General features: G+C 44.7%; 1 protein-coding gene across 1 annotated transcript in view; it reads left to right on the top strand.

Moving 5' to 3' along the window:
* LOC147007737 (uncharacterized) overlaps positions 1–24,090 on the top strand; it is an 85,156-nt gene that overhangs the window by 18,117 nt on the left and 42,949 nt on the right. Inside the window, exons 2-4 of the mRNA XM_085866490.1 lie at positions 1,542–1,680; positions 9,428–9,989; positions 20,882–21,021. Of these exons, the coding sequence (XP_085722616.1) occupies positions 1,542–1,680; positions 9,428–9,989; positions 20,882–21,021 (841 nt within the window). The remainder of the gene's footprint in view (positions 1–1,541; positions 1,681–9,427; positions 9,990–20,881; positions 21,022–24,090) is intronic.

Genomic DNA, 24,090 nt, shown 5'->3' on the forward strand with positions numbered 1-24,090 from the left:
TGCAAACTTTTTATTTTCCCTTTCTTTCCACTTTGGCTCACATTTGTTTTTCTCTGCGGTGGCTTCAACCCGATCGGACCATCATGAGTGATGTTTTCAGCACCATAGCTGGGATAGCGCTGCCTCCGAATGTGATTTCCCTAATATCCAGCTTCCGTCGCAGACTCCAGATCATCAGAGCTGTGCCACACGAGAGGGAAGCGGGGGGCGCGAGGGGTGAGTTCAGGCGCCAGTCTGTGATGAGGTCGCTCTGACTGGGGCAACCTCAGGTTCGTTCAGGGCATGCCAAAAGTCCTCTTTCCTCTGCCTTCAACCTTTACATTTTCTTTCCTCCTCAACCCAATCTCTGTCATTCCTCATGGATCTAGTAGTGTATTCTGTGCAAAGTAATGGTTCATTTTCTATCTCCTTATCATCGTTATATCATTCCTCCTAATTTTCGCTCTTTCACTTAATTGTCCATGCCTGTAATAATTTCCTGAAAGTGTTGATACGTGTCTTGATTTATCCTGGTTGTGGTTGGTCCGAGTTCACGATAGTCATGGTAGCCCATGTAATGCGGCACGTGGCATTGGTTCACTTGGCCAAATAATGAACTGTTGCGTCGTCGCAGGCAGAACAACCTGTCTGCCACACTGAATTTACTGGCACGGTAAAGCGACCTTGGGTGTGAGGATCCGGCTCGAGTTGAGGATTGCCATTGGCATTCGTGGTCTCTCGGATCACGCTGCTCTCTTGGAGTTATCCAGAAGCGACATCTGTAATTGTATACCATTATACATACATGTTCATTATTTACATATTCCAAGAAACATGTAATGTAACTTTCAAACATGACACAAGATTCCATGATAATATTTTGTCCATATATCTTCTAGTGGTCTTTGTGGGTTTGGCATGGACAATGGACCCGGTGAGGAATGGAGTCTGTCATTTTGATGGTGCAACACCACCACTGGGACTGGGGAGTGTCCTGCCAAAATGGAAGAGAGGATAGTCAGGGAAAGACGCAGAGGTATCGGAGAATTCTGTGAGAGGAACGTTTCCGTTAGGCATACAATCGCGTGTGCTGCATCATTCACTTGAACGGAGAGATCAGTCACATTCAAACAGAGACCTTAAATGTTGGTGGACCACACTGGGAGGGTAGAAGAGTAACAGCTGAGGGTCAGGTGTGGAAGGGTGGTTGCCCAGGCAGGTTGTGGCAGATTGCAGGCATGGGGTAGGGTGGTGCGAGGAGTGGGCACAAGACCCTGTGGTGTGTGTGGGAGGTGGGGATTTGAGGGTGAATTTTATTTGAGTTTAACAATTCGACAGGCCATTCTCCCATCCCAGTGGTGGTGTTGCCATCGTGGTGAAGAACTACATTTCTCACTGTTCATGCTTCCCCCTCCTAGCTCAAACCCATTAGAACACCCAGATGGCTATAATGGATGGTTTTGATCATTTCCTGTTTTTTCATAACTGTGCTCTGGATTTGTTGTATATATTCATTGCTTCAAAATTTTTTAATCATGTTAATTTATCTTTTCACCTTTTAGCTAAAACGGGATGTGTTTGTGGTGCTTAATAAACACCACCCAAAATCCCATAAACATCTGGAATGTGTCGCAGCAAGACTGGAGCAGCATTCTCTTACTTTGAGCTTATGTTTGAAACTTTTGAGGTCTTTCAAGAAAAGTGAGTCGATTCTAGATGTGGTTTTTGTCTTACTTTATTTTAAGGAAGTGACTGATTAGTTGTGGAACTCTGTTAAACACAAGACTTATCTCAGAGGTATGGCCTGTGAGATGCACAATAAAACACATTGAGTGCTCATCTGCTTACTTTCCAAGAAGTTCATTTACAAATTTGGCTCCTCTATGATGTGTAATAATAATATTATAATAACAGTAATAAAATTTATATAGCCCTTTTGCATCTGGATACAAGATTATGACAAAGTGTGGTGGGGGCAGTGGAGGTTGAAAGAGCAAATGGAGATGCCGCCTATGAAGTACTCATTCCACAATACACATTTTATAGAGAAATTACAACCACAGTCATTCCTCGCTTCACTGTCTCCAGAGAGAGGTTTTTCATTTATTTATTTTGAGAAATGAATAGGATAGAACCATCATAAATATATATGGAAAAATTACGGGCCCAGACTGGGAATCTAACCTAGGTCCTCTGGCAAACCGTACCAATGCTCTGCCATCTGGGCGACCAATCGGCTAAGCAACGCAATTCTTCCACATATATAAGTGCCACTCTCTTTAAACATTAAAATGAATTTTTTTTTTAATCGCTTAGCGACCTCACTGGTGACTCCCTCAGTGACTGGTAATCGTCCATGACGGGGACAAGCCCACATGGCCTCACTATCTCCGTGGTTAGCCTGGGCTCATGGAATGGCGAGTGCTTGGAAAGAGAAAGTATCATAAAGGACAGTGTCTTGCTGCATCCAGCCTTTTCGACAATTTGCAGGTTATAGAGGGACAACAAACGAGCTCCGAGACTACTGTTAGTACTCTGCAGATGATCCTGCTTTGCAAGTGCAAATAAATCTCTTCACACACATATACACTAACTCGGGAGTCCACCATACTTCTCAGAATCAACCCCCATGACCAGGTCTCTGCCCCAACATCATCCAGATGCTTGTGTACAACTTGAAAATCTGTACATCCAACAGAAACCCAGCAGATAGGAGCCAACTATTTTGAAAACAGTTCAGCTGGTGGTGTTGGAGAGGGACATAAGGAAGAGTTGGCATACAAAGTCCAGGCTCGTGGAAGAGCTATAACACTGAAAGGATCAGGATGCAACAGAACGAATGAAACAGTACAAAAAGGGTGGGGGGGGGGTTGCTAACAGCAGGGTTAAAGGACAAAATAGAGGAAGACTTGGACAATTTTGGATTGAGGGGTAGGGAAGGACACATGAGTTTGTCATGTTGATGGCAACACCAGCTTCGAGCTAAAGAGGAAATGGATAGGGTGGACAAGATGGATACAGAAGCAAACTCTCAGGAAGGAAATTTGGAAAGTTGGGCTTGGGTTGGGTTACCGGGAGAAGAAAACGTAATGGTTTTGATGGGGTATAATCTGAGATTGTGGTGAACAACTGTCTTGAAGACTTGGAGAGAAGAATGACATTGAAGATCATGTGAAACGTGGTTCCACAGGTCGGAAGAAGAGGAAGAAACGTGCAGGTGAGCAATGATCCTGGATTTTGGGAGTTTCACCAGAAGGGGGTTGATGGATTGTGTATGCCCTGCAGAAATCTGGTGTTTGGGGTGGGGGGAGAGGGACAAAGTATGAAAAGAACACAGAGTGCAAGACCAGAAAGGAGGTGGTACAAGATAGAGACCACCGACCTGTCTGCGATGGGAAACTGAGAGGCCCATATAGTCCATGAGCTGAGATGGAAATTGGTACCATCTTGAGGGACCAGAATAAAAGTGATATGACTGATTGAAGATACAAATGTAGATAAAACAGCATGATGGACCTTTCAGGAGAGTAGCTCAAGTTAATTATCTCCAATTTTCTGTTTTAGACCATTAATCGCTCGGACGGCGCTTTTGCGGACAAGATTTAAGGGTGTGTGGTCAGTTTGTGCAATGTATCCTTATTCTTCCACATCATATAGCGCATTCCCACAAACCATTGGAAAGCGGACTTGATTTCCTATCCATTGGTATGTAATATGTGACTATAGGTTAAATGATAAGCATTTTATAGGCTATAACATGCTTCGCTAAATAATCGCGCAAGGCAAATTTGAGAGCAAAAACGGTCATTAAAAGTATACTTGTTCATAAATCATAACATTCTGGTACATGGATATAGCCAATGTTATTTCTTCTATATAGAGTGATATTGTTACGAATCTGGAAACCATTCGCCTTCACACATACAGTTGACCCAAAGTTTAGTTTATTTCATTAAGTTTATGTGGATAGTTAGAATCTCTCCCCTCTGTCTAATGGGAATTTCATGTGTGCGCTGCAAGTTTCTTTCTGGTTAGTCTTCTGCATTAAATCCCCCTCCACGCCTTCAGCGCCATTACACACGTGTTCGAGGCCACGGACATGGGCAGGGGTGAGATCACCTCAGGGCCGACTCCTCCCCAGCAAGATGGAATGTTCCCCTCGTCCAATCAGGGGTGAGATCACCTCAGGGCCGACTCCTCCTCAGCAAGATGGAATGTTCCCCTCGTCCAATCAGGGGTGAGATCACCTCAGAGCCGACTTCTCCCCAGCAAGATGGAATGTTCCCCTCGTCCAATCAGGGGTGAGATCACCTCAGAGCCGACCCAGCCCCAGCCAGATGGAATGTTTGCCTCGTCCAATGAGGGGAGGACACCGATCGCCCGACGCCCCCCGACCAATCCGGAGGCGAGTTACCTCAGAGTGGATCCCTCCTCCCGCCCGGGGGAGGGATAAGAAGGGTGGCGAGCTGTCTCAGCATGGTCTTTTTCAGGGTTCCTTGGTGGTCGGTGGTCGTGTTTGTGCTCGTGGTGGTGGTGGTCGTGGCGGAGGTGTTTCGTGGTGCTCGTATCATCGTTCGTGGCTAGCCGGATCGTTCGTGGGATCCTGGCTGTGCTTGTTGGATTCTGGGTCGGTTTGAGCCAGTTTGAGCAGGTGACGAATCCAGCGCTTTTGGCCGCCAAGCAAGCGACGCTGGCATCCTACCTCATCATGCAGCGCATCGCAAGGAAGATGAAGCCGCACACGATCGGCGAACAGCTCGTCAAGCCCGCAGCCATGGACATGGCCAGACTCGTCTGCGGCGACGACGCGGCCAAGAAAATGCAGTCCATCTCGCTATCCCACAACACGATTCGCAGCCGCATCGTCGACCTTTCGCTAGATATAAAGGACCAGGTGGTGGCCCGCATGAAGAAAGCGGGAAAATGGAACTACCAACTCGATGAGTCGACGGATGTCGGAAACGACGCCCAGCTCATGATTTTCGGGAGGTACGAGGGTGAGACTGACCTCGAGGAAGAATTTCTATTCTGCACGCCAATGAAAACGACGACAACTGGCGCCGATATCTTCAACGTCGTGGACAACTTCCAACAAGAAGAACGCCTGAGCTGGGAAAACTGTCAGCCTGTGCACCGACGGCGCTCCCACGATGCTTGGTGTTCGACAGGGATTCACTGCGCGAGTCAAGCAAGTCAATCCGAACGTCAGAATTTTCCACTGCCTTTTGCATCGCGAGAACCTTGCTGCGCAACATCTGTCGCCGGATCTTTCGGCAGTGATGCAGGAGGTTGTCGCCGTTGTCAACTTCCTCAAAGCCAGCACCGTGAACTCTCGCCTGTTTGAGAAGATGTGTGTTGACTTCGGGTCTGAATTCGAACATCTCCTCTTCTACTCCAGTGTGAGATGGCTCTCCCGTGGTAAGGTCCTGCGTCGTGTAGTGGATCTACGAACAGAGCTGCAGATATTCCTCAACGAGAAGAACCATCGCCTTGCCATCCGGTTCCACGAGAAGCCCTGGATGCTCAATGTCTGCTACCTCAATGACGTCTTCACCTCAGTGAACGAACTGAACACATCCATGCAAGGCAGGGATCAAAACATCATCACTCTCTCCGAGAAACTGTCGGCCTTCAAGGAAAAGCTGCTTTTCTGGAAGGGGAAACTGGAGCGTGGAAGAGCAGCGGCGTTTCCGTCATTGAACGAGTACTTGGAGGAGTGGGAGGACGACGAGATTGGAGCACTCGATGCGATCAAGCCCATCCTGGTGAACCATTTGGAGAACCTGATCACCGAGTTCGATCGCAACATCCCGGACAGAGATCTGGTGTCCCAGCACTGGATCAGGAATCCGTTCCAGGCTAAGGTTAACGACCTGTCTGAGGATGTCCATGGACTGCAGGAAGAGTTCATCGAGCTGCATCACGACGAGTTCCATCGACAACTCTACGCCAAAGTATCACTTGGAGAGTTCTGGACTGCGGTCAAGAAAGAAAAGCCCATAATCGGCGCCGAAGTCATGAATGTTCTGCTCCCGTTTGCGACCACATATCTGTGCGAGCAAGGCTTTTTGGCGGTGACGGTCATCAAAACCAAGGCGCGCAATCCCCTCGACCCCGGCCACGATATGCGCATTGCACACATCAAGATCGAGCCCCGCATTGCGCTCAGCAAGATCGAGCCCCGCATTGAAGACATCATGCAGACAAAGCTGCAATTACACCTCTCGCACTAATATAGTATGTATTAGTGCTGGTTGTCTGATTTTATTGTGATATTATGTTTCGTGGAAAAAGACGCTGATTGAAGCTTGGGTCGTGAGATTTTCACCACACCCGGATTTGGGTCGTGCTCAAAAAAGTTTGGGAAGCACTGATCTATTGGGACCATTCTCTGTGCAGAGCATTGGTGCTGCCGAAGCAGTTTCCTTGGCTATTGCACACAATCCTGGACGGGTCGCCACTCCGACACAGTATACCAACATGCTGGCACTCATTTTGCCGACCTCGTAAGGATGACGGGCAGAGTCAACCCCACCTGGTATTAATTCAACAGCTGATTTGGATTTGAAGTCAGGATCCCTGGATCCCAAGCCCACCACCCTAACCATTTGGCCAACAGGAGGAGAGGAGATTGGGACCATACTCTTTGCAGAGCGTTGGTGCTGCTTAAGCAGTCCCCTTGGCTATTGGGCACAATCCTGGATGGGTCGCCACTCCGAAACAGTATACCAGCACTCATTTTGCCAACCTCGGAAGGATGACAGGCAGTCAACCCCACCTGGTATTAATTCAACAGCTGATTGGGATTTGAACTCATGATCCTAGGATCCCAAACCCACCACCCGAACCATTTGGCCAATACCAGGCATGTAACGTTAATAATAATCATCAACTCGCAACATTTGTTTTAGTGAGATGTATAAACCGCACTTTTGTTTTTTTTCCTGATTGTCACTTTTCTTCACCATCACAAAGCATAAATCAGAACAAACTTGGTGCATTTTGCAACTTAAAAAAAAACAAATGACGTCGCGTCTGATCCCTCGGAACAGAAAACAAATTCATAACACTGTAATGGGTGTGCCGGGCGGGTCACGTGTGGCTTCTTTCGGACAGGCTTCCCGACCTTTGACCTTGAAGCCGACAAGCCACTGATAACTCCAAGATGCAATGGGTCGCCAAGCAACCACAGATGCCGATTGAGAGGTGACTGAATCTGGTCGGGTCCTCACGACGAAATCTCTCATTTCCTTCCCCGTGATTTAGTTATCCCAGATGGGAAACCGTGCTCTCGACGACCCCCCTTTATCTATTAATTAGGTACGGCTGAGCAGAACAGTAAGTGGGACATCTGCTCATCTAGGGTAGCAAATTAGTGGGGTACAACCTCGCGTCTAGTTTTGACATGCTATGTCGAACCAATGGAGGAAACAGACACCGAGCAGGTTTGGAAACAATAAGTCTTTGTTGAAAGGCATGAAAATGGGACAGAAAGAGGAAGAAGATGTCAGGTTGTGTTGGTGACCCCTTCCTCACCTGTACATGAGCCGGTTGGCCCACTGGGTCCCAACGAGGTGTAGATGTAGATGACAGGTGTGGGTGGGAGGTGTGCTTCATGTGGTATCCTGTGGGGCGAGTGCGGAAAATACGTTCTTGGACTCGAGGTGATGTCCCACAACAGTGCAAGTCAATGAGCTGCATGTGCTGGAAAATGCAAGGGTATATGGTGTGCGTGTGAGAGAGTCAGTTCTCCCGTGGCTTGGTCAGCGCCCATCCTGCATGGCACTTTGGGAAGCGCCTCGCTTTGTGCATTTGCGTTCCACCTGGAGCGCCTTGATTTCCGCTTGGCACCTTTGCGTTCCGCGAGGAGTGTCACACCTTCCGCTAGGTGTCTTATCGTTCCACCTGATGCTCCGGGAGCCCAGTCAACGTGGTCAGGTCTCCTTCAAGACGCAAACTCCCTCAGGATCTGGATTCGGAACTCAGCCCTCAGCACCGTCCTGTTCTGCACTGCACATGTACTGCTCTCTTCTTTTGGATTATACTGTGCTAAAACTGCACATGAACTCTCGCCAACTACTCCGTCAGTGTTTTTATTTTATTGTCCCTGTACTGTCTGCAGTTTCGTTCACTTTTGGCAACCAACACTGATTGGCTGTGGCGCAATGTGCTCCAGCCACTTGGATTCGTGCCCGTAGCGTGGTTGCGGGGGAGCTTTGGGAAGACTTCGCTTGATCCACAATGACTGGAATGCGGGAACGTCGAAGGATTACGCCAATTGCAATGCTGGAACGGCGATTATTTGGTCTAAATTCTGGGTGAGGTGAAGTGGTTTGGAAGTTGAGCACGGGAATGGAGGTTAGAGTATGGGGGTTTGAGAATGTGTTTTTGGAAATGAGGTTTGACTCTGGAGTTGGAAAATGATGGTTTGGGAATGAGGAAGAGAGCAATGGGGAAGGTTCTAACGACAATCACAACGCATTTCCCTGTCCTGGATATGAGGAGATGGGTAACCGAACTAAACAATCACAATGGAATATCTAAACTCTTGGGTTCTTGTATGTGTTGAATGTAACTCCCCGGGGTCTTTCCATTACCCCAATAATACAGTATTGTTTTTAGCTGAATAAGTGTGCGTATTACTAAAAATAACGCAAAGTCAAGGTAACGATGGTTCGATGCTAGTACATTAAAAAGGTTTTGAGATTTGATCGAGGTTTTTAAGGTAATTAATGGTACAGAAGGAATCAGTGTGGAAGTCTTTTCAGCAGATGGACAGTGATAGGACCAGGGGCCACTGCCTGAGAGTAAAAAAATAAAGGCCACTGCCTGAGAGTAAAAATTAGGATGGTAGTGAGGCAAGGGTCATTCACGTTCACTCAGAGAATAGTTAATGCATGGAATGGTCTCCCTGGTAAGTTAGCGGCAGCATAAACATTAGATGGTTTAAACTATAATTGGTTAGGTACCCAAAAGCATTGAAGATGGAGGGGAACGTGGACATTGGTCAGAGCTGTATGTTTCTTGGGTATGGATTGGTGATTGTGTATATGTGTAGTGATCTTGATGTCTGTGAGAAGGTCTTGTTAAAAGATGAGTGTCATGCTGTCTGTGTTTATTCCTCACTAGACAATACTCTTCACTCCCTTGCTGCACAAAATATATAATTTTTTTTAAAGCCTTGGTGATGTCTCCCACACCGCACTGTTGTCCCCCACACGGCCCCCCTCCCCGCCCACTCCAGTGATGTTAATTTGATGAACTGATCGATTTAATGAATGTAGCATTGGGTTCCTTCCTGTATCCAACCAAGTTCCTTGTGTGTCATTGATTTTTCTTTTTCAAATTTTGATAGTGTTGCATGCAATTGCCATGAAGTTTATAATTTGCATTTGTTTGAATAAATTATTTATTTTGCCTCATCATAATTGGCTTTCTTTAATACTAGGTAATTCAATGCTGCCTAATGAAGAAGAAGGAGCAGGAGAAGCGTGTGCTGAAGAAAACTCTGATTTCAGGGATTTGCAAGCCACACCAGAACCGACAGTTTCGTGTAATGCTGCTTTCTATTCTGCTGAAGGCAATTCAAAGAAGAAGAGTAAATCTACTTTGTCTCCACAAGCTAACCTTGCTCAATGCCTTAACTCTACCAGCAAGCTTCAAAGCAGGGTGCAAGTCTTGAATGAAATTTTTGTGAAGGACCTAAATGATTTCCCTTTATTGATAGATCTCGAGAACATTAGTCCGATAAAGTTACCCGAGTGCGGCTCAACAACCCTGGACTTTCCTCCAGTTGAAGAGGACACCAAAGTTCCATGGAATCCATCCCTGACGGAGACTGAGGAAAGGAAGCACTTTCCTTGCGATTCCTCAACTCTGATCATCCCTGAACTGCCTGTGAAGGACAATATGGAGATGGAGACGACTGTGACACACATTGTTAGTCCAACGTGTTTTTACCTTCAGCCACTCTCATGCAGTGAACTTCACGACATTATGTCAGTCTTCAAGTAAGTGCACTTTGAGTTTGTTTTTTTTCCTTTTTTTGATGTGCAACTTCATGCCATGGACTTGTGTAGGCCCTCATCTTGTTGAAGCCATTTGTTGCTGTATTAATTCCACGTAGGGTGAGTGAGAGTGGATGATGATGTGTGACTGTAATTTGTAAACCGTGAGGTTTATTGAAATTGAGAGTCCTGTGAAGCAAGCAATTGTTTATCCTGTTAATGACTGTACTGCACTGTATGGTCTTGTAGGTTTGTACAAAATATGTGATGCTTTTGAGGATGTGGAAGGGGTGGTGTTTCCCAGAGCATCAGTGTGTTGGAGGGGTGGGGAGGCGGATAACAGTGCTTGACTTAATCTACATGGGAGCAGCCATCTTGGATTTCCCTTCACCACGACAGGACCCGTCAATTTAGAATGACCTTGCTTTCGGTTGAATTTGTCCAAAATGGCAGAGGCGTTGTTTAAATCATTAATTTGAAGCTATGAGAGGGCATTTCCGAAAAGGAGAAAGCAGGAAGTTCAACTTGAAGTTTGTAAAATTTGGAAGTTGCTGATGAGCAACACTATCTCATTGACTGAGCTGTTGGATGCCATCGATTAGTGATAAAAACACTTGCAGAATGGAAGCTGATTGAAATTTTAAAAATGCAACCTTGCTCTCATTCAGTGACATTTATTTTTTTGGTTGGAGGTCAGGCAAAGAAAGCATCACCAAGGAGGGGTAGGGCAGTGATCTTCACAATTGGTTTAGAGGGGGAGAGGGCACTTTTGCCGATAAGACATCAGTGTGAGAGCCGCCATACCGCCTGCAGGGCTCCATCATGGCTGCTATTAGGCCCCGCCTTCACATACTCTTCTTCGTAGTGGTTAACTGGGCTGCAAGCATAATTGTTTGTATACTGCAACTATCTAGTAATGTAGTGTGTTACTTTTATGATTCGCATTGGAACACTCATTTGAAACTATTGGGTCAATTTGATAGCATTTATGGTAGAATATGATAGGGTGTTTTCACATTTGTGTATTACCAGCCGCACACCAGGTGCCGCCAATGGCTCATGGGCCATTCAATGAAGAGAAGAGCAGGGGGGTAGGGTGTCAAAAAACTGCCATAAAAAAGTTGCATTTTTTGTGTACAGCCCCAAAGGCCAAGTGTGTGCATTACAACCCTCTGTAGTACTGCTTGATGGAGGATAGCAATAACATCACGTGCAGATTCAAGTAGTGTTGTTAAAAAAACGAACACCTGCTGGCCATCTAACATCACATTGTGTTCGATGGCCAGTCGGTGTTAGTTTGTTCAGGTAAAGATGAAATTTTGGCTTAATTCCAAAATATACAGAACAAGTAGTCCAATGACTAAAACAGCTTAGTTCCATGGAGATAGAAAATGTAATAATAATGATGATGATAAAATATAGAACTACTCGTGAAAGTAATAAAAAATAATCACATAATATAACGAGAAGGGTACTTGGTGGAGCGCATACCTCCACCTCGTAATGCCTGATCCACGAGAACATATCGGGCCTCATACATTTTTTTTTAAATATCATGCTATATATCGTTTTCATTCTCACCAAAATCGAATCAATTCGTCATGGTCACTCTACCAACCTGTGCACAAAATTTCCTCTGGGACCGTCCACAACTTTTTTTTTTTTTTTTTTTTGTATACCTTGGTCGAGGCTCGTATGAGAGCTAACACACAACTCACAACAAGGAGGCATGAGACAAGAGGGGCGGGAGTGGAAGGGACAAAACATTGGGGAACAGACACAGGTGAACTGTGGAAGGGAGAGGGATGGGGATGGGACGGGGAACATGGCGAGGGGAAGATGGACATTACAGGGACTTTCAGGAAGGAAAGCAGGAGAATTGAAGGAAGTGGGCTTGGGTGGATTATCGGGGGTAGAAAAGATCGAGGATTTGGATGGGGGAAGATAAGAGGTGGTGGTGAACAGCTGTTTTGAAAGCCTGAAGGGAAGAATGGGAAAGAATAGAGTGAGGAAGTTTATTCCAAAGGCGGGAAAAAGAGGAATGAAAGAGTGAAGATGAGCAGTGATTCGTGATTTTGGTAGTTTTACCAGAAGGGGGTTGTTGGCGGACCTTGAGCGCCCTGTGGAAATGTGGTTGGGACAAATCGCAGAGAGAGCAGGGGGCAAGGCTGGAGAGGAGTCGGTAGAAGACAGAAAGACCACCGACCAACCTGCGGTGATTGAGTGAGAGGCCCAAAGACTCAGCTTCATTGCGGGAGATGCCAATGATCTTAAAAGCCCTGGTTTCGACAGCGTGAAGTCGAGAAAGGTGGGAGGCAGGAGCACCAGCCCAGAGGGGAGAGCAGTACTCCATCAGGCTACGGACAAAAGCTTTGTAAGTGGTCAGGAGCTCAAGAGGGCCGAGGAAGGACTTTGCACGACGGAGGATTCCCAGTCGGCGACTGGCTTTTGAGGCAAGGTTGGAAATGTGACTTTCCCAGGAAAGGTCATGGCAGATAGTGAGACCCAGAAGCTTGAAAGAAAAGACTTCTTCCAGAGGATTGTTGAGAAAGTGGATGGGGGGGTTTTGTAAACGGTCCTTTCGAAGAGACATAGTGAGAGTGTGAGATTTGTCTGGATTGAAAGACATGTTCCACGTGTTGGACCAGTTTGTGATTTTATCCAGATCTGCAGTGAGCGAAGAAGCTGCTGCTTGCCGGTCTGAGGGATGACAGATGGTACGGCAGAGGGTTGAGTCATCGGCAAAGAGAAATAGAGGATTTTCCAGAGAGTCCGAGAGATCATTGATGAAAACCAGAAAAAGAACAGGGCCCAGAACGCTACCTTGAGGAACTCCAGCCTGCACAGGAAGAGGGGATGAAAGAACTAATTTTAGAGATATCTTGGACACAAACAGACAAAGACACAGAAAGGGGTGAAAACATAACCACCTTCACATTTGGTGGTGGAGGTAAATATCATGCGATACAGTACCATATCGTTTTTGGCCCTATCACTGGTGAAGAAAATTATGGTAGCTGGATCCGGATCTTCACCAAAATGTAATCACTTCGTCCTTGTCACACACTGAACCTGTCCACAAAATTTCATCCGGATCCGTCCACAACTTTTTGACATATCCTGTACACAAACAAACAGACAGAAAGGGGTGAAAACATAACCAACTTCACCTTCGGTGGCGAAGGTAACTGGAACGGCACTCGGTAGAGCGAATACCTCCGCCAAGCTGAACAGTTTATGTTTGGTATCCCAATGATAGACTGGATCAGAACCTGAAACAAAATCTAATCAGCTTGTTCTTGCCACCTAACCAACTCATCCAGCAAGTTTTGTCATAATCCGTACACAACTTTTTGAGATATTGTTTGATATATCGTTTTTGTCCCCATCTCTCAATAGTGAAGAATCACTTTGAAAACTCGAAGGGCACTTGGTAGAGAGCACACGTCTGCCACGCAATGCCTGATCCACGAGAACATATCGGGGCCAATGCATTTTTGAAAAAGAAAAAGAGCAATCAGCGATTGCAGACCCTCGCCAGGACTTTTTTTGAGTGGTGTATTTTTGTAGGTTTTAGGGTAAATCCATTATGGCTGCCAAACCATGTGACCTATGATATCATATTTGTGAACCTTTTGTTACTCATGGAAAGGCAGTCAGACGTGTAAAGTTTTGCCTCGATTTGTTCAGCCACTTCAGAGAGAGTTTGTAAAGGTTTTAAAAATTATTTTTTAAAACAATATGGCTGCCGAATCATGTGACCGATGACGTCATGAATTATTTTTTTCTGTGGCCCATTTTATCCCTAGATGACCCTCCAGGCTTTCAAAACAGCTGTTCACCACCACCTCTTATCTTCCCCCATCCAAATCCTCGATCTTTTCTTTCCCCGATGATCCACCCAAGCCCACTTCCTTCAATTCCCCTGCTTTCCTTCTTGAAAGTCCCTGTAATGTCCATCTTCTCTTTGCCATGTTCACCGTCCCATCCCTATCCCTCTCCCTTCCACAGTTCACCTAATGTGTCTGTTCCCCACTGTTTTGTCCCTCCCACTCCCGCCCCTCTTGTCTCATGCCCCCTTGCTGTGAGTTGTGTGTTTGCTCTCATACGAGCCTCGACCAAGGTATACAAAAAAAAAAAATTCATACTGATCGGATGTGGCGTTCTTCTTATGCAATTATGACGTCATTAGGAGGGCACCTATGACATCATAAAAAAATCACACTCATTCCCCATGAGGTGTACTTGCTATGTGACAAGTTTCAATTTTTTCCTTGGTGCAGTTTCAGAGATACAGAGGTCCAAAGTTTTTTTCCGTTTTTACAACATGGCTGCCACACCACGTGACCGATGATGTTGTAATTATTATTAAAACATTCGATATGAGTCGTCTCACCAATGGTGAAAATTTCATCTCAATCCAACAAGCAGTTGCAGAGAAAAACACGAAAGTTGTATTCGGACAGACAGACAGCGACAAACGGACCCAAATGCAATACCCTCTCCTCTGGCGAGGGTAAAATCACGAATACGCAAAGCACAGGGCCGCAAATATAGAAGCAGGTTGCATTTTATCAACTGTCCAACAAGGGTCCAACAGTATTATGATACAAGACTTCAACTTTAATACAAACTAGACGACCCGTGAACCCGTTGGGTTCCTGTTGTGACAGCGGTTGATAAAAAAAAGCATTAAAAAAACAGAGAGCTCCAGCGAACTATACCGCTGAGGTTGTTTGCATTGATCAAATGATCCCGAAGAGTACTTCACTGAATCGGGAATTGATTTCTTAATAATTTTTTCTTTGCCCGATTTTAATGAAACTTGAGACTGCACACCACAGGTGGATGGTGAGTAAAGTGGCCCTAAAATTTTTGCGCTATCGTGTACCATTTTGGCTGTATTTCGGGAACATACATACATACATACATACATACATACATACATACATACATACATACAAGATGAGAGTTTTAGTAATATACGAGCAAAGTACCCGCCCATGGGTGGGTACTTTGCTAGTAATGTCTAAACAGTCAGACTTCAGCATTTAGAGTGTCTTGTACATCGTAATAACAATTGAATGTTCAGTGATATTCATTGATAGCATATATACTATATATCTGCTGTAATTACAATTATCTGACTCGGAGAAGGATCTAGGGGTGGTAATAGATATGGGAGGTAAGCAGGCAGCCATAGGTAGAGCAAATCGGGTTTTAGGCTGTATTCGGAGGGGGGTCATTTATAAATCAAAAGAGGTGGTTTTAACATTCTACAGGAACTTAGTGAGGCACATCTAGAATATTGTGTGCAGTTCTGGTTACCACAACTCAGGAAGGACATAGATGCCATAGAGAGGGTCCAGTGCAGGGCTACTCGATTGATTCCGGGCCTCGCCAGACTCAGCTATGAGGAGCGGCTGAAGGAGACAGGGCTTTATACACGAGAAAGAAGGCGGTTACGAGCAGATATGATAGAGATGTTTAAGATAATGAAAGGTAGAGATAAAATATGTGCAGGTGAATTATTCAACAGAGGAGACAGTGATCGGACCAGGGGCCATAGCTTGAGTGATGAAGAGGAGAGTTAAGACGGTAATAAGGCAGGGGACTTTTACTTGGAGAGTAGTTAATGCATGGAATGGTCTCCCTGGAAGGGTACTGGCAGCAGAAAAAGTATATAAGTTTAAATTAGAATTAGATAGGTGCCTGAAAGTTATGCAGATAGAGGGGTATGGGGATGTTTATAAGACTTTTCGGTAGTTTGAGTATTGATGGGTGATTGTGTATGGAGTGCTGTTGTTGGGGTCTTGTTAAAGGAGGTTGTGTGGTTGATGTGTTTTTAACCAAGCCCATGCCGCCTCCCCGAGGGGAAGAAAAGGGGGGAAAATAAATAAATAAACAAAAAAACAAAATTTTTTTTAAATGTCATTAATTAAAAACTTTTTATTGCATTTTCTTCCTTGGATCTAGTGTAGATGGGTTGCTGTGGTGTTCACGCAGGCATGATGGGCTGAATGGCCCCACCTGTGTTGGATTTTCTTGTTATTGTTTCATATCACAAAACAAATTAAACAGCACATCAGTCTGAATCATTGCCATTGTGGAGAGTGAAGGGGTTGAAACATGATCTACCAGCACATGAACATGCAGGAATGCATTTCAGTTTGTTTTTTTTGTACAGGTGCAAGTTGCTCTTTGGCAATTTTTTCTGCATTTGCAGTGTTTAAGATCTTTGAAAGTCTTTGGTATAGATCGTTGATTCATCAGCACTGTCTCCAATAGTCCAGTGTCAGCTACTTTCCATCTGAAGTCCACAGGAGATGGAATCACTGGCCTTGGCTCTGCGGAATTGTACCATATCATTGCTTGGTCGTGGCCACAATGAATATGTTGTACCAAAGCATCATGTGTTGGAGGTAGTGAATCAGGTTGCTTGGATCTGAACAGCTGGGTTCAAAGTGCATCCACAGATGTGACACTTCGAGTGAGAGTTGAGTTGAACAACAAATTGCTGAACTCTTGCTGATGTTTCTTCACATAGGTTTCCTTCTCCTATCGACCTAGATCATCGAGCAGGGATGGATTTCTGATGTGTGTTTTCCAAGCTGACTTCTTTCCATGTCCTACAAACTGGCTTGTGGTGTCGTAGCCAGTTATAGAGCGAAAGCCTGGCAAAAATTTGCAAATTTCATCACTCAGGAATGCATTGATGGCATGGATTGGAATATATTGAGGCCTCTTTCTGGTCCCTGCACATATCCATACTTCAGTTGCTGTGAGGTTTTTGAAGAAATAAATCGGAAGAATTGGTACATCTGTGTCACGGCATTGGATGAGCAGCCGTTTATTGCCTTTTGTTTCTGCATCTGGAGCATATAGTGTGAGTCTTGTCTGCTTCTTCATTATTTGAACTCAAGGAATCTGGTACTTCATCATAAGATACCTCTACCTTCTCAACATCCAAAAAGCCACCTGCTGTGTTTGCTGACTAGCTGGACTTTGCTTTGTCTATCATCTGAGAAAATAAGTCGACAAGGTCAGCCTTGTTTTATGTGAGATCAATGAAGGTGCTCCACTGTTTTGGAAAGGGGATATCTGGATTGTCGATTTTACGCCTGATTGGTTTGCGATGGGTGGCTTGACCTTCGGACCCTTGACACAGCTTTAATGGAGTCTGGCCTGCAGTGATCAAATACAACATCCACCCTTGTGCAATCTTCAATGTTCAAACACTGAACTTGCAAATGCATCTGCCAGATGACCAAAAGTATTCACTCCATGTGGCTTTCCTATGCTCTGTACAAGTGCCATTCCATCTGTTAAGCAACAGCTTTTTATTCCGGTTGACTCGGGAAGCTGGATCTCGGTGGTATATGGCCAAGTGTTGCCTTATCAGTAACATGAAGAGTTCCAACAGGATTTGCAAGTGATAATGGGATTGCTGTGATCTCATACTTTAGAAGTTTTTCCAAATTGATCCTTCTATCACCTTTTGCAGGAGCCACAAACCTTTGAAAGAGATCTCCGTCTTCCTTTGTGGTGTGATATTTCATTTTGCTCTTAGACACCACAGCAAACTTGGCTTTCATGGTTGAAAATGTCTTTGAGTTGCTCTTCTTTATTTCTTTCAAATAATTTTGTGCCATTGTTTTCTGATGAGCACTGTTCCACAAACTCTTGAACTCTCTGCATTCAGCAGGTCATTCTTCACTTCCTTTGACGCAACATTATTAGTTGATATGCACAATAGTTCAGGTCCTAGGTTGTCAAACACATATAAATGCTCAAACTGCCCTGCAACTAAATCATCATCCTCTGCACCTTGCAGCAATCACTTTGGTCCCATCTCAATGTGTTCACCCTTTTTTTTTTCATGTTCAATTTTACATACAATACAATTTTTTATTTACAACCATTATCCTCGGTTTCAATGGCCATCATCTGTATTGGTCTAAAATAGCTATGAATGCTCAAAATGGAAGAGTCTGGGGCTGTTTGCACTTAATGAGCTCCGGAAGGACCTTGACACAGTTGCTGGGGAGAACACCACCCTGGAAGTGATGAGTGGGGTAGATACAGTGCCTTCAGAAAGTATTCACACCCCTCAACTTTTGTCACATTTTGTTTTGCTGCAGCCTGAATATAAAATGGATTGTTTAATTTTTTTTGTTACAAATCTACACAAAATACCCCATGACAAAGTGGAAACGTGTTGTTTTTCGAATTTTTTACAAATATATTTAAAATGAAAAGTTGAAATATCTTGCATCAATAAATATTCAACCCCCTGAGTCAATACTTTGTAGAAGCGCCTTTGTCAGTGATTACAGCTTCGAGTCTTCTCGGGTATATCTGTATCAGCTTTGTACAACCAGATTGGGGGATTTTCTCCCATTCTTCTTTGCAGATTTGCTCAAGCTCTGTCAAGTTGGATGGGGAGTGTTTGTGTCACGTTTTTCTCAAGGACTTTCACGTTCTTGTTCTGAAGCCATATTGCTTTGGCCATATGCTTGGGGTCATTATCCTGTGCAGTGTTGCTTTGGCCATATGCTTGGGGTCATTGTCCTGTTGGAATGTAAATCTTTGCCGCAGTCTTTTGCACTCTGAAGCAGGTTCAAGGATTTGCCTGTATTTCACTGCATTCATCGTTCCCGCTGTTCTTTCAAGTCTCCCAGTCCCTGCCACTAAAAAGCATCCCCATTGCATGATGCTGCCACCATCATGTTTCATGGTCAGGATGGTGTTCGATGGGTGATGAGCTATGTTCGGTTTCCGTCTGACGTAGCGCTTTGCATTCAGGCCAAAGTGTTCAATTTTCGTCTCATCAGACCACAGAATGTTTTGCCTCATACTATCAGTCTTTCACTTGCCTTTTTGTGAACTTCAGGCATGCTGTCATGTGCCTTTTTCTCAAGAGTGGCTTCCGTCTGACCACTCTCCCATCAAGCCTAGATTTGTGAAGGGCTGCAGAGATTGTTGTCCTTCCGGCAGGTTCTCTCATCTAAGCGAAGGAACTCTGTAGTCGTGTCAAATTGGTCATTAGGTTCTTTGTTTGGTTTGGACGTCCAGCTCTAGGAAGAGTCTGGGTAGTTCCATGTTCTTTCCTTTTCCTGATAATGGAGCTCACTGTGCTCTTGGGAACTTTCAACACACTCAAAATGTTTATACCCTTCCCTAGATCTATGCCTCCTCACAATTCTGTCTCAGAGTTAGAGTTCCTTGGACTTCATGTTGGAGTTTCTGCTCTGACATGCACTGTCCACTGTGGTAGCTCGTATAGAAAGGTGTGTTTCTTTATAAATCATGTCCAATCAATTGAATTGGCCACAGGTGGACTCCGATCAAGTTGTCGAGACATCTTCAGGATGATCAAAGGAAATTGGATGCACCTGAGCTCAATTTGGAGTGTTATAGCAAAGGGGTTGATACTTATTGATGCAAGACATTTCAGCTTTTCATTTTTAATCAATTTGTAAAAGTTTCTAAAAACATATTTTCACTTTGTCATTATTGGCCAGTTTGTGTCGATCAGTGACAAAAAAATTAGGTTTAATCCATTTTAAATTCAGGCTGTAACAACAAAATGTGACAAAAGTTAAGGGGTGTGAATACCTTCTGAAGGCACTCTAGAATAATTTAAGTGTGGTGGTTGCTTTTTCTCTCTCTCGGATAAAACGAAAGTTAACATCTCAGGTCTGCATCTGCCTACTATACCAGGTTTCGTGAATTCTTGCCCCACCGTTTTGGAGGAGATAACGTGATGGACAGACAGATGGATGGATGGACACAGATGGAGCCGAATACAATGTCCTGGTTTTTTGTTTGTTTTTTTTTCAAAAAGTGTGGGGCCAACAATTTTTATTTTTTTTTTGCACTTTGTTTTGCACATTGTGGTATGCATCATCTCCCCGTTTAAAAGCAGCATCACGCTCTTTTCAACCTGCATGAACCATTTATCATGCATCCATGGTTTATCATGTATCCGACATTTGAACGACAAATCAAAATGCTGTTTGTAACTAAGTGTTAGGGTATTGTTCCTGAGCATGGGCCTGACATTTGAATATGCATTTACATGTCCGGTTTAAACTCTCTGTTGTAGTTGAGCCAATCCATGTGATTGGTAAGCTGGTTCAAAGAGGGACTTGAGGGTGGTGCAGTGTGTGGAGAGACCAGCGGTAGTTGGAAGATTCGGAGAGAGGTGTGTGGTGGAGAAGGGTAGAGCCGCAGATACCTTTTGGAGTTGGTTCGTCTAGAGCTTTTGATTTGGTGACGTTTCCATCTTTCTTATCGAGTCTACAATTCACACATGACGGGAGAACACCTGTGTGCATATATTTGTTAATAGCGTATCTTTTATCAGCTCTAAGATTTCAATAATATCTTACATATTGTTTCTTTTTTTGTTTTTGTTTAATGCTGTTCCATATATTGTGTCTGTTTGAACATATTGCTGGGTTTTTTTTGAATATTTATTTTATTTGACACCACAAGTGGTTTGCATTGCTTCAATACGATGGTACAGCAGTTCTCTTCCGGCTCGTATGTGAAGCCCTTTCAACTACAGTCTGGCTGCACCCTCCTCGTCCCTCTCCCCATCCCTCAAACCAAGTTAACTTTAATTTGTTCATCTTAGTTTTCAATTACATGAGGCACCTTGTTGAAGGACTTCCTAAGTCACGATTTAACCTGGCTTCGCTCAAAAACATCTCATGATGGGACAATCTTTGTTTTTGTGGAATCTTTTCAGTTGCATTTGCTCGTTCACTAGCTATTGTAATAATAACTACACACCATGTGATGTTGATATCCCTTTAGACTTTAGAGTGCCAACAGGTTCCCGCTTGTCGTTTCTAAGAGAGATTGGTGCTTTGACTGTTGTTCTTCAGTTTGGAGCTCAGCAAGAGAAAAGTGGAAAGATTTTTCCTGCCTTCAGTGGGATCATTTGTTTGGGCCTGCTTCACGGAGGATGAGTACTGGTACAGAGCTAAGGTGCTGGACTTTGATGATGATAACCATTTACCTTTTGGTGAGTCTTTTCTTTATTGAATGTTCACGGAAGGGAGGGCTGGCTGTGCTTTGACTGATTTCAGTACTTTTGGTTTGTAAAAGTGAACTCACCACCATGTTACATTGAATAACTTCTGATGTGATGAAAGCAATGCCGTCAAATGTCAATTGAGGACCAGATGACATTTCGTTGACTTGTTACAGCTCAGCGTAGCAGACCTCCTTCTTATCTGTTTCCATTTTGTTTCCTGTTTAACTCCTAGTCCTGATGCTTAATATAAAAAAACTGCAATTCTCTTCATTTTATGGAATTGATCAATTGTGCAGTTTTAGAACACACCCATTTTTCCAGTTTTTACTGGTTTTTTAACATCCTGCAATAGTACAAAGCTAAGCGGTAAACTGCCAGAGGTTAAAAAAAAGTTTATATTACCAAAAACTGAAAAATAATGTACATTTCAGAGTTGTTAAAAAGGCCCTTTTCAGGGAACAAGTAATGGGTTAGCAACTGCAGCTGTTCTGCAGCAATGGAAGTAAATTAAGTCTTGAAAGTTGATGCTGTCGTGTATGGGCGGAACGTGTATTGTATGGGAGGAGCCCCAGGTCACGGTTGGTGGTGGTCACGTGGTTGTGGCTTCATATGTCACGACTCGCCTACTAGGGACTTGTAGCACCAGTAGCGTCAGTAGCAGCATGTGGTATCATTAGTAGTGTCTTGTAGGTCGTGTGCCTGTAGAGTGCATCGAGTGCGTAATAAAGCGGAGCTACGGGCATCCTTCGCCCACCCTCTCGCTCGAGACAATAAAGCGGAGTTGTGTTACCCTCCGGCTCGTGTCTGCCTGTTTGCACCTCTGCCACGACACCACAGATGCAAACAATTCCTACAGGTGTCCCAACTTTTGTTGATTAGTTACAAACCCTCTGTCTGTTTAAAAGCAGTGTTGGAACAGACTGTGTTGCTGCACCCTCTGATGCATTATTTGGACAATATTGCACTGCAGGAAGTAGTATATTGCTATCATAATGGCGAGAAAAAGACAATTAACAAAGGAAGATAGACAGACCATTATAATCCTTAAAAGTGTCGGTCTTTCCTTTAGAGATATTGCACAGAAGCCAATGTGTCAGTGAGTACAGTTTCTTACACCATCAAAAGGCACTTGGAAACTGGAGGAAACTGACAGGAAGAGGTCTGGCAGACCCAAAGCCACTACACAATCAGAAGACAAGTTTCTGAGAGTCAACAGCTTGCGTGATCGGCGGCTTACAGGACAGCAGCTTCAAGCACAGCTCAACACTGGTCGAAGTAAGGAAATCTCAGTTTCAACTGTGAAGAGAAGACTTCGAGCTGCAGGTTTGACACGTCGAGTGGCAGTGAGAAAGCCATTGCTAATATGGCAAAATAAGAAAAAGAGGCTTGCCTGGGCCATGAAGCACCGCCAGTGGACTACTGAAAACTGGAAAAAGGTCTTATGGACCGATGAATCAAAATCTGAAATCTTCGGTTTATCACGCAGGGTTTTTGTACTCCGTCGAGTAGGCGAAAGGATGGTTCCTCAATATGTGACACCAACTGTCAAACATGGAGGAGGAGGCATGATGATCTGGAGCTCTTTTGATGGATCTGGAGTCATGGACTTGCACAGAGTGACTGGCACCCTGAACCAAAATGGCTACCACAGCATTTTGCAGCGCCATGCAATACACTCTGGTCTACGCCTCGTTGGTCAGGGGTTCATCCTACAGCAAGATAATGACCCAAAATATCCCTCCAGGCGATGTCAGAACTACCTTCGAAGAAAAGAACAAGACAGTCGGCTTCAAATCATGGAATGATCAGCTTAGTTTCCAGACTTAAACCCCATCGAGCTGGTTTTGGAGAAACTGGACAGAAGGGTGAAAGCAAAGAAACCTACAAGTGCAACACATTTGTGGGAACTTCTGCAACAGTGTTGGGAAGAACTTTCCGAACAATAATTGATTTTCATTGTAGAAAGAATGCCACGAGTATGTTCGGCTGTTATATCTGTAAAAGGTGGCTACTTTGATGAGTCAAAAATTTAGATTAAATTTTGTTCAGCAAAACGATTCCATGATTTCTTTTTATCTGCAATTGTTTGTTTGTTCTATGCTTTAATTTCAGAGTACATTGAAACATTAAACTGCTTAAATTTCAGTAAAAACTGGAAAAATGAGGGTGTTCTAAAACTTATGACCGGTGTTGTTCGAGAGGAGAGGAGTGGAGGGAGGGATTGGGGGAGAAGAGGTAGTGGGGGGGGGAGGAGAGGAGGGAGTGTGGGAGAAGCGAGGGGGAGAGGAGGTAGGGGAGAGAGAGGAGAAGGGAGGGTGAGAGAGGAGAAGGAAGAGGGAGCGAGGAGCGGGGAGGGGAGGGGGGAGAGAATGGAGGGAGGAGTAGGAAGGTGGGAGAGGATGGGTGGAGGAGGAGGAGGGTGTGAGAGAGAAGGAGAGAGGGAGGAGGGTGAGAGAGAAGGAGAGGGAGGAGAAGGGTGATAGAGAAGGAGAGGGAGGAGGAGGAGGAGAGGATTGAGGGAGGAGAGGAGAAGGGAAAGGGGTGGGGAGGGATAGGAGGGGAGGAGGGAGGGGAGAGGGATAGGAGGGGAGGAGGGAGGGGAGAGGGAGTGAAGGAGGTGGAGAGGAGGGAGGTAGTAGTGGAGAGGAGGGAGGGAGGATGAAGAGAGGGGAGGGGAGATGGAGGGAGAGGAGGGAAGGAGAGGAGTGGGGGAAGAAGAGGAGGGATAGTCGAGGGGGAGAGGAAGGAGGGAGGGAATGGAGGAAGAGGAAGATTAGGAGGGTGCAGAGGGGGGAGGGGAGGAGAGGATCGGGGAGGATGGAGGGAAGTACCGCTCATGTGTGACCTCATGATTCCATTGAGTGTGAACGTCAAAAACAAAGCATTGCGACCAGATATCATACTTGGATACAAATAAGAGAAGACATTGCTAATTGAGGTGTTAATAGCAGTGATTTTGGACTAATCGATGCAGATATCAAGAAAATGACCAAATACCATGACCTCAAAAATGAAGTGAAAAGATCCTGGAAGCTGGAGAATGCCAAAGTTGTACCA

This window comes from Eptatretus burgeri, unplaced genomic scaffold (assembly GCF_056783735.1).
Source record: "Eptatretus burgeri isolate ZD-2024b unplaced genomic scaffold, Ebu_testis_v1 Ebu_testis_scaffold_32, whole genome shotgun sequence".
In the NCBI taxonomy this organism is placed as follows: domain Eukaryota; kingdom Metazoa; phylum Chordata; class Myxini; order Myxiniformes; family Myxinidae; genus Eptatretus; species Eptatretus burgeri.